At 52.6% G+C, this 10,723-nt stretch overlaps 2 protein-coding genes across 2 annotated transcripts in view; both read left to right on the top strand.

Annotated features, from left to right (window-relative positions):
* The first annotated feature begins 1,037 nt into the window (after nt 1-1,037).
* LOC104293403 (dimethylaniline monooxygenase [N-oxide-forming] 1-like) lies at nt 1,038-6,689 on the top strand. Its single transcript, XM_009892908.1, has 8 exons — nt 1,038-1,172; nt 1,369-1,557; nt 1,642-1,804; nt 2,522-2,664; nt 3,000-3,199; nt 3,725-4,080; nt 5,111-5,183; nt 6,347-6,689. Exons 1-8 carry the CDS (start codon nt 1,038-1,040, stop codon nt 6,687-6,689), a joined length of 1,602 nt encoding a protein of 533 aa, XP_009891210.1.
* Nucleotides 6,690-9,406: 2,717 nt separating this feature from the next.
* Nucleotides 9,407-10,723, top strand: part of FMO4 (flavin containing monooxygenase 4) — a 4,845-nt gene continuing 3,528 nt past the window's right edge. Inside the window, exons 1-3 of the mRNA XM_009892907.1 lie at nt 9,407-9,538; nt 9,837-10,025; nt 10,396-10,558. Coding sequence (XP_009891209.1) covers nt 9,407-9,538; nt 9,837-10,025; nt 10,396-10,558 — 484 coding nt within the window. The remainder of the gene's footprint in view (nt 9,539-9,836; nt 10,026-10,395; nt 10,559-10,723) is intronic.

Genomic DNA, 10,723 nt, shown 5'->3' with positions numbered 1-10,723 from the left:
AGAAAAAAAGAAAAAATGGTGCCGGACCCTATTTTTCTACTGAAGACCTCCCCCCCCCACCCCTGGTGAATACACCATCCCCTGTGTCTGGTGGAAGCTGAAAGTGCTTCTTGGGGTAGAGAAACCGGTGTTACCCAGCCATAGTGCAAGTCCCGGTACGCCTGGTTAATAACTCAGTTGAGCAGAGTGCTCCCCACCGGCGCTGGGGTGAAACCAGGGGCTGCAACAGCCCCCCAGGGCACCTGTGTGGTGGCCCCTGCTCCAGCAATGTCCAGCCTGAGCGATGGCATGTGGCCATCGTCCCGTGTTTCATTGCCCAGCACTATCTAGAAGGGTTCAGGTCCTCATAGGGCTGGACATCGACCTGGGGGCTGCTGTATTTTGAACCGTGGGGTTGAGCCATTTGCAGCCCTGCAAGTCTGTCTGTTCAGCCCGGACCTCCCCAGCGGGGTGGCTTTGGGAGACAGACACAAAAGCATCCCTAAAGCCAAGGTGGGCTACACCTGCAGCCCCTCTGTTGTCCTCCGTGGCTGTGTCAAAGTCAGCAGTGTCTTCCCCAGAGACAGGGGACAAGACCCAGTCAGTGAGGCAGAGACTGAATAATCCTGGTGCATGTCTTGTTTTCTTTTCAAAGAAAGGCAGGGGCAGATCTCCAAAGATAAAGTACAAATATTTGCAAGACTGATAAGGAGAGATAGTTTAAACACAACTTTATGTGGCTTAACTACGTATTTTCAAAGGGAGTTTCCAGGGCAACTCCAGGGTTTTGAAAGCTGCCCGGTGAGCACACTATAAAATTGGATGGATTTCATTAAAAAAAAAATAAAAAATAGAGAAAATGAATATTTAAAGTCATTTAATCTAACGTATAAATTAAGAGTATAGAATGCTGCTAAAGGGAATGCAAGGTTTGGGGGTGGCATGCAGAGAAATCCCCTATAGAGGGTATGCCAGCAGCTGTTCCCTGAGAGGGTGGTGACCTTCTGCGGGGTTTCTCCCAGGTTAAGCCCCGTTCGCAGCCCGGGTCCTCAGTGGAGATGGCAGGGATGAGAGTGGCAGTGGTGGGCGCGGGCGTCAGCGGGCTGACAGCCACCAAGTGCTGCCTGGATGAAGGGCTGAAGCCCACTTGCTTCGAACAGAGCCGGGACATCGGGGGGCTCTGGCGCTACACGGTGAGCTGGCAGCACCCATTCCCCTTTCCCGTGGGAGCTGCAGGAGTGGGGAGTGGGTCAAGCTGGGCTCCAGTGGGTGGGGAAGGGGTGGGAGAGCTTGCTGGGTGCTGACCTCGCCCAGCTGCGTTCCCCAAGACCAGGGGAAGGGAATAGGGGAGACTGCACAGGGCTGATTCACCCTGGGTTGCCATGCCAGGAGCACATCGAGGCTGGCCGGCCAAGCCTCTACCCATCGGTCATCAGCAACACCTCGAAGGAGATGTCAGCATTCTCCGACTTCCCCTACCCTGAGGATTTCCCGGTGTTCCTGCCCAACGCCCGGCTCCTGGACTACCTCCGGCGCTATGCCGAGCGCTTTGGCCTCCGGGAGCACATCAAGTTTGGGGTGAGTGATGGGTGCCCTGGTGCTGCCCCACGCCCTGGGCATGCTGGACACTGGTAGTGACTCCACTTGGCTTCCACATTTCAGACCACTGTTGTCAGCATCCGGAAACACCCCGACTTTGCCACCACGGGCCAGTGGGATGTGGTTACAGAGGCAGACGGGAAGCAGACATCGCATGTCTTCGATGCCGTTATGGTTTGCAGCGGCAACTTCTCTGAGCCATCCCTCCCCCTGCACTGTTTTCCTGGTACGGTACACAGCTGCCTTCAGTTACCTGCTTCCAGAGGCTGAGGGGAGAAGAATTAGTGGTTCCTCAGGGAAAATGCTTCCTTCCTTTTCTTGCTTCTGCTTTTCAAACCTCCTGGCGTGAACAGCAATATGTCCTCATGCTTCAGCAGCCTTGTTTTTGCAGGCACTGGTCGCCTCAGAGCAAACTTCCAAGGTAGTACGGTTTAGCCTCAGAGAAGCTGTCCACACGGTATGTGAGACGGGACAAGGTCCTCTCAGTGAAGTTCCATCATCTTTGACAGCACTGAATTCATCAATGCTGTGATAAATCTCCCCAGCTGTCAGCATAGAGAGGATTGCCTTGTCATCAGTATTACCAAGTGCTTCTGAAGCCGCTTGTAGGACAGGAGATCTGCAGGCTTTTCTGAACCTCTGTGTCCCTGTCTTGTAGAGGCTGAATCCTGAGACTGCACCGGCACAGCTCTTGCACATGTCTTCCAGGTCCCACCCAGCTCATGCGTCCCTGCTCACTGCCGTGCAAGCGTGTGTGAGGCCCCATTTTGGAGAGGAAACACCAAGTCTGCATGCGTGGGATGGAGGGCTGGACCTCCCTTATTCCCCAGTGGCCACTGATTGCGCTTCCTTGCTCTTGCTATCTGGATTGTTCCTATGCCAGTTCTCCCAACAAACCCCACAAATGCTCAAGTAATTAAAAGCTTTGTTTCTTTTCCTCAAGGCATCGAGAGGTTTCAAGGCCAGTACTTTCACAGCCGGCAGTACAAGCATCCTGATGTGTTTCAGGGGAAGCGTGTCCTCGTGGTTGGCATGGGCAATTCGGGAGTGGACATTGCCGTGGAGGCCAGCCGTGTCGCCACAAAGGTACCACCTCTTAGCCACCCCAGGGGTGCAAGGAGGGTGATGCTGGGGGCAATAGCTCAGTTTGCCATCACGATAGGGAGAGCAAGCTGGGGTCACTCTGTGGGGTGTCCAAACAATATTTCTGAACCTCTATTTCTTGGTCAAAAACCTACCCTGAAAGAAAGCTAGTTGTTCTCTGCTGTTTCACCTCCGTCTCCAGCTGCCAGGTGGTCTTAAAGATGCTGCTGCTGCTTTTTCGTTGCGTAGCTGTCTGCACTGTGTGCCTCTGGGGTTACTTTATAAAAGCAAAGCATCAAATTTGTCACCTGAATCATTGATTCTCTGCTCTCTCCTAGGTGACCGTTTGCACCAGCCGAGGTGCCTGGGTGCTCAGCCGTGTGTTTGACCACGGTTATCCATGGGACATGGTTTTCAACACTCGCCTTATGAGCTTGATCAGAAACAGCCTCCCCGGACCCCTTTCACGGGGGTTAATTAACTACAGGGTGAACCAGTGGTTCAAGCATGAAAACTATGGCCTTCAGCTAGAGAAAAGGTACTTCTTGGTAGCTCCCATCACCTGTGGTGTCACAGGGCTTGTGCTGTGGGCAGGAGGGAGATCTCCAGCAACCAACATCAATCAATGCAGCAAACAGCACCCAGACTGGGGTGATCTCCAGTGGGGAGTTTGTAGCCCAGCAGGAGACGATAAGCTATAGCCCCCTTAAGTGGTGTGAGATGGAGCATCCTGGAAAAGCCCAGGAAGGACAGGAGGAGTTTTCCTCATGAGACTCACTGGGAAAAGAGGAGGAAGTAGGCTTAAAGCATGGATCAGCTCTGAAAAGAGATGGTTTACAGAGTAATTGAGTGAATGGAGGAAGAAGGCAGGAGATGCCTATGAGTCACTCAGGCTGTGGGACAGGGTGATATGTCAGTGTTTGGAGAGGGGGGAGGTAGGGCCATTTAGAGCAAATGACACTGGAAGATCATGGGGCTGGAAATCCCAGAGGGAGGAAAAGCAGGGGCACCGGCAGGGCTTGTTCATGGTCTCCGATGCTCAGAGCCCCTTGGCTTTCCACAGCTGCCTGGTGCGTGAGCCCGTGCTGAACGACGACCTTCCAAGCTACATCCTGACAGGGAGGATCACCATAAAGCCAGGCGTAAAGGAGTTCAAGGAAAATTCAGTTGTCTTCCACAATTGCCCTGAGGAGGAGCCCATCGATATTGTAGTCTTCTGCACGGGCTACAAGGTTTCCTTCCCGTTCCTAGAAGAAGCAGTCGTCAAAGTGGAAAACAAGCACGCGTCCCTCTACAAATATGTGTTCCCGACCCACCTGCAGAGGCCCACTCTGGCCATTCTTGGGCTGATCAAGCCGTTTGGAGCCATCATGCCCGTGACAGAGATGCAAGCACGCTGGGTGACCCGTGTCTTCAAAGGTAGGAGAGCTAACATGAGCTCTCCCATGTGTAAAAATGCAGTTCAAACTGGACACATCTTGTCCCCTCCACGCACTGAGCTGGATTTCAGTCCCTGAGGACTCCAAAGCTTGCTTCAGAGTAGATGAGGGAGCATTTCTAGGGCCCAGACTTCCCAGATATTTCACTTCAGCTGAGCTACAGCAACATGAGTGCCCTATTGGTCCAAGCTATGGGCAAGTTCATGACACCTACCTTACATCACCTTTTTTTTTTTGGCCCATAAGCTGATATTTGTAAGCTAATGCTTTGTACCCCATCTGCTGCAAGCTGACACTTACTGTGACTCAGCTGATGTGTAGTCCTGCACCTGAGCCTGCAAATCGCGGTCTAAACTAGTTTGTTCAAGACAGTATTTTCTCTCTAAAGTATTTTAGAAGTCAGAGCACAGAGATGGATATGTAAACCTGGATGCACAGATAAAAGTTGTCTTTAAGATATTGGCGGTGGATCCATCCAGGCAGAATTCACTGCTCTTTAAGGGACAGGGTGGGATGTCCACCATGACTACCAGAGGAGAAGAGTCACATTGTCCTGTAAGAGAAATTACTTGTAATTATTGGGGTGAGCAAAGAAACCTACTTTTTTTGTTGTTGTTGTTGGGTGGGTTTTTTTTAAAGAAAGATAGTAATAATAACCTCCCACTGGGCTGACGTGGAGGGCTGCATCAAGGTTCCTCCACAGAGCGGGGGGAACTCTGGGGTTTCTCTTTAGGATGATCCTCTCTGGGGCTTGCACAGCCCATCTCACCCCACATCATCTGCCTGTGCACCGACAGAATAAATCTGTAAGAGCATGAAAAAGTGCAGGTGAATTTGTACCACAGCAGAGGGCTGGTGTCTGTCAGAATTGCCTCTGCCAAGCTAAATCCAAGCAATGAGGCTCTCCTGCCCTCACAGGGAAGGGCTTCCCCCGTTTTGCATCACTGAATGAGTTCACAAGTGCCCCCAGGAGTTAAACTCTGCAGGACACTCTCCTCTCTCTGTTCTAGGCTTGTGTCGGTTGCCCCCTCAGCCTGTCATGGAGAAGGAAGTAAATGAGAAGAAGAAAAACCAAGTGCGATGGTAAGCCATTCCCCAGAGCCTCAAAGGGTGTTTTTTTTGGTGGATTGAAAATCTCCTGGAGTTCTGGGAGCAGCAACATGCAGGCTCACACTCTGCAGCTACTCCCTGCAGGTATAACGGGGGCAAAGTGTGTGGGGGGGATGCCCAGATCCAGCCACCCCTTTATTCACTTGCACTGAGCCAACATAACCTTTGATTTGATGCTGATATTTTGCCTGTGGATGACAGGAAGAAATTAATTCAGCGTAGTTGAGACTAAAGCTTGTTTGGGAGTTGGGGAAGTGTGCCAGGGTCCCCAGGGAATGAGAGATAAAATGCTAATGAATGCAAAGTTATTCAGCATGGAAAAAAGAAGCCAACCCGAGGTGTATGTACAAATTGTCTCACCTCTTAGCACAGGGGTCTGAATCACTGTCAATAGGTGTCTCAGCACATCGACACATAGTTCATGGTCAGGCAAAAGGTCAAATCAGAGGCTAAGAATTATTAGGAAATGAATGAGATAAAACAAGGAAACTAAGCGATATCTTAATCCTTGGCTCATCTAGATCACCATAGTACAAACGATATAGAAGTGAAGTACAGAATTGAGCAAAGAACCTTGCTGTACAATACAAGGCTAAACACCTCTGGCTCTTTTCAGCCCACTGAAGGTAGGACACGAAGCTGTAAATTCTGCAGAGAAGGTGAGCTGGAGGCAATTTTCCAATTCACCATGCATTTTTGCAATACTTGGTGGAAAAGAATGTGAGGAAACTAAAGTGAGCTGCCTTTTTCACACTGCACGTGACTTCTCTGCAGAGAGCAAAGAGAAAACTAGTTTTCAAAAAAAAGCCAATTGGTTTGACAAAGCCTTTTAGAAAAGGACCACTAAGGTGAAGCGGGGGCAGATGCAACTTGTGGGTGACGAAGTGAAAGACCAACTCATGCACAGGAGAAAGGTGTGTACCAGAACCAGCATCACTTTATACGTGCTGTGTCACAGGCAGGATTTGGGCCCAGACAGGTTCCCACTGCACATACACCCAGTGGTCTCCTAAGATGAACCCAGTTGCATCCGGACTCAGTTACAATGCAGATGCAGAGCATCTGACCTCCAATTCGTCTCACTCCTGCTGACACCAGTCCTTCTCCCACCTGTTTTTCTTCTCCAATTCATTAAGGTTTGGTCTGTCCTTTGATGAAGTCCTCAAAACTGATTGCCTGGTCTACATGGACAAGCTTGCCTCCTTCATCGGCGCCAAGCCCAGTGTGCTGGGGCTACTCTGCAGGGACCCCCGGCTGGCCCTCACCATTTTCTTTGGCCCCTGCACCCCCTACCAGTACCGGCTGGGGGGGCCTGGGCACTGGGAGGGGGCACGCCAGGCCATCCTCACCCAGTGGGACCGAACCCTGAAGCCTACGAGAACACGAGTCACTGCCGGGTCCTCCAGCCCCTGCCCTTCTCTCCTGACTCTGTTGGGGTTCCTCCTGCTCCTGGCTGCCATGGTTTTTGGTTTCCAGTAGATTTTAAAGCCTGTTTAGGTTTTTTTCTTGTCCTTGGGGACGTTACCTCAGGTCAGACACAGGGTGCCCCAGGACAGAGGGAGAGATTTCAGCAGATCGCAACAAATTTAAAACTTTAACCAGCAGCACAAACTTCCCTCTGCCCCAGCTCACCCCCGAGCACAGCTTTGCAGACCTGATTAGCTGAGGATGGCAGCCTCCCCCCAGCATTCATCACCCCTCTGCTGCTCTCCTGCCTACTGCCATGAGCAGAGCATGGTTGTGTGACATGGCTGTGCCCAGATCACGCCAACCAGGAGGCAGCAGGGATTAGACCAGCAAAAAAATGGCTTTGGGTGCAGCAGCCAGAAAAGAGCACGGGGCCCCAGTCCTGCCCCAGATCAGCTGGGAACTGGGGTCTTTAGCCCAGCAAGGGGCTATCTGGGCTGGGCACACAGGTCAGGCTGTCCCTTCTTCTGACCTTAAACCCTATGGACCAAAAATCCAAATATTGGTCAACTTGGTGCATCTGTCCCTGGAAGGGACCCTGGCTGTGGTGAGGTAACGGGCACAAGCTTGAACATAGGAAGTTCCATCTTAACATGAGGAGGGACTTCTTTACTTTGAAGGTGGCAGAGCACTGGAACAGGCTGCCCAGAGAGGTTGTGGAATCTTCCACGCTGGAGACATTCAAAACCCGCCTGGATGCTGTCCTGTGCAACCTGCTGTAGGTGACCCTGCTCTGGCAGGGGGGTTGGACTAGATGATCTCCAGAGGTCCCTTCCAACCCTGACCATTCTGTGATTTGTCACCACTGAAACCAGGGCTGGTACCCCATGGGGCTGAGTGCTCCTGGCTCTGCTTCCCTGCACTCCCCACCACCGGGACTTTGCTTTGTGTATGGAGAGATTTTCAATTAATAAAATTTTCTTGACTGTGGTGGGACCATGATGCAGGCTGCAGCCTCGTTGTCTCCTTGTGTGCATGGGAAGAGCTGGGGGGGTCCCTACCAGGCTGGAGCTGTGCCAGCAGGCACCGTGAGCATCCCACAGACTCTAAGGGCTTTCACTGACCACCAAAAACTAGGCTGCCCCATGCACCGTGTCCCCTGCTCCATGCTGTCTGCTGGCATGTGGGCAAAGGGAGTGTGTTAGGTGCCAAGTGAGCGCCTGCCCAGTGCAGGCAGCACAGGGGGCGACAGATCAGGACAACCCTAAACTGCTGCCAGGGTTGGGGCAGTAGTGAGCTGCAGCGTGGGAGTCCTTGCAAGTGCAGCCCCCTTGGGATTTTGGTCCGGATTTCCACCCAACACCGCCGCAGGGACGTTCAGAACTTTCTGCCAGAACTTTCTGTGCAGAATAGAGTCAGGGAAGCACGGGTGTAAAGGTCGGTGGTGCAAGAGCCGCGGCGAGCCGCCCGGACTTCAGCCTTCCCTTTAAATCTGCGGCTAGAGAAACTGGAAGCAAAGTTCGGCCGCAGCCTGAGCAGCGAAGGCACAGCACCACCTGGCAAGGTTTGCTCTTCTCTTCTCTCCGGCTGGGTTTTGCAGGCTTTAAAAGAGTGCAGCCAACTCTCTGGGGTTTTGGCATTCGCCACCAGCTTCGCCTCGCTGCTGGGAGGGGGGGAGGGGGTGTCACGGGGACCCTCGGGAGCAAAGCCGTCTGTAGGCAGCGCTGGAAAAAAGGGGTGACTTTAGCACCCCGGGCACGTCGCTACCCTTTCCTAAAGCCAAGGGAGGCTCCGGAAACGGAGGGGTGGGCGAGTGTTGGTATGTCCTGCCCTGTTCCTGCAGATCAAGGAGTGGCTCAGGCTGAGCTTTTGGACGCAGAGGATTGGGGGTTTTTTGTGCCTCCCTCATTTTTCCCTGGCTTTCTGCAGTTTCCTACAATTCCTGTTTATGTTAACATACTTTTTGACACAAAACGGGCAGGAAAAAAGTTCTAAATGACTCTTTCTTCAGATTCTGCTGTAGGAGTGTTTGTTATCTAATCAAAGTTCTCGTGGGTTCATTTTTTTCCTAGTTTCTTTGCTTTCCAGTCAAGCTCAATGCAGCTCAGTTTACACACCCCAAGCCTTGAGTTCCTCCCATTTATACCCTGCGTTTCCTGGGTTTCTTACCTTTTGTGTATTCTGTAATCCCAGCCGCACTTTCACGGTGCTTTCTAACTTCTGAATCACTGTGCTGTGCTCCTGCTCAGTCAGGCATTCACTTTTTTTAAAAAAAAAAAAAAAAAAAAACTTTTTGTTTTTGAGAGAATGCCCTTTAGTGGAAAATTAAAAAGGAAAGCATGAAAATGAGCCAGCTTAGCCGAAATTGTTTCTTGAAAAGGTTTCGGGAGGATCACTTTGTGCAGGCAGAAGCAGATAGCTGCGAGCCCCTTCCCCTTGCCTGCATGTCCTGGTTTGGGCCAGGAAAAGGAATAAATAGAAGCAGCAGCACAGTGAGAGTTGAAAGTGGCTCCTTTTCCCCTGCCAGCGGGAGGGGAATCACTGGGGCCTCGGTGTGGGCTTATCACAGCGGAAGGGTAATGAGCAGTGTCCATCCGTAACGCTCAAGTCAGGAGCTGGTGATGGCTTTCTCCAAGGACAGTTTTCCTCCATGGATACCTGCAACCAGAGAAGACCCGTTTTTTTTTTTTTTGCGGGGGATGGGAAGAAGGGACTGGTGTTTCTGCTTGTTATGGGCTATGTTATTTCCAGTTGCTCTCACACCACCCCGTTGGCTGCTGGGGGACAGCATGGTGCAGCGCGTGGCTGTTATCGGGGCCGGAGTTGGCGGGTTGGCCTCCATCAAGTGCTGCCTGGACGAGGGGCTGGAGCCCACCTGCTTTGAGAGAAGCGAGGACATCGGGGGGCTCTGGCGCTACACGGTCAGTAGGCTCTGCCTGCGCGGGGAGGATTGTCCCTGGGTTTGCCCCCTTCCTCAGATGCTCTTTTCCTGCAGCAAAGAGGAAAGGGTGGCCATGGCCTTAAGGACCATCCCTGTCCCAAAGCTCCCCCTGACTCCATGGTGGAGAAGGAGATGGAGGGAGCAGAAGCCATGGTCACCAGGTGCTAATCCTGGTTTATTCCTTGTACCCGAATACAAGAAGAAAAATTACTCGGATACTTTGCGGGGAGAAAGTCCTTCCCCACACACCTGCAAATGGCACCATTGGCTTCACACAGGACTCCATGGATGGCGGGAGGGTCAGTGTGTACCGCTCAGTCATCACCAACACCTCCAAGGAGATGTCCTGCTTCAGCGACTTCCCCTGCCCAGAGGATTTTCCCAGTTTCCTACCTCATGGCCTTCTCCTGGAGTACTTTCGGATGTACGCCCGGCACTTCAACCTCCTGCAGCACATACACTTCAAGGTGAGCGGGGACCCCAAACACCACGGGGAGAAGAGCCATCAGTGGCTGCAGTTACCAGGGCATCAGCCAGATGGGATGGGACACTACCAGGTGTGATCCCAGAAGGACAAGTGCCTTTTGCATCCTAAACGCAGTCTTTTTGGCTCCATGTTTTAAATTAGGCTGTGCAAACATGGGCTGGCTGGTACATCCCCCTCCCTCAGTGCCACCACCAGGGGAAAGGTGCAGGGTGGGATTTAACAGCTTCAGAGGTGACATGCACCTCCCCAGGGACCCAGCCTACCCCTGGCAGCTTCAGCCCTTTGCAGGCAGGTCCTCTCCGAAATGTGGCGCAGTCCCTGACTGCTGTTTTGTTGGGCTTTGGTGCAAGATGACAGTTCTCAGTGTGAAGAAGCGCCCCAATTTCACCACCTCGGGCCAGTGGGAGGTGGTCACTGAGACTGACGGCGTCCGGGAGTCACATATCTTCGATGCCGTCATGGTTTGCACCGGCCATTACCAGGAGCCCTACTTACCATTGGCTTCTTTCCCAGGTAAGCCCTGCCTTGGCAGCGGGATGGGCTGGGGCTGCCCCCCGGGGTTTCACCCAGCGTCCACGGGTCCCTTGGCTGCTTTTTCCTCTGTAAGCCTGCCTGCTCCACAAAGCCCCCATGCTGGGGCAGGTGGGACCCTCACTCAGTGGGAATGGCGGGGGGGGG

Source organism: Charadrius vociferus, unplaced genomic scaffold, assembly GCF_000708025.1.
Source record: "Charadrius vociferus isolate BGI_N301 unplaced genomic scaffold, ASM70802v2 scaffold39, whole genome shotgun sequence".
NCBI classification, from domain to species: domain Eukaryota; kingdom Metazoa; phylum Chordata; class Aves; order Charadriiformes; family Charadriidae; genus Charadrius; species Charadrius vociferus.
Note: the sequence above shows the minus strand (reverse complement) of the source record. Positions and strands in the feature narration are given on the sequence as shown.

Coding starts and splice junctions, on each gene's coding strand:
- LOC104293403 (XM_009892908.1), top strand. CDS start 1,038: ATGGCAGGGATGAGAGTGGCAGTGGTGGGCGCGGGCGTCAGCGGGCTG. Junction 3,200..3,724: donor GGCCTTCAGCTAGAGAAAAG/GTACTTCTTGGT, acceptor GGCTTTCCACAG/CTGCCTGGTGCGTGAGCCCG. Junction 4,081..5,110: donor GGTGACCCGTGTCTTCAAAG/GTAGGAGAGCTA, acceptor TCTCTGTTCTAG/GCTTGTGTCGGTTGCCCCCT.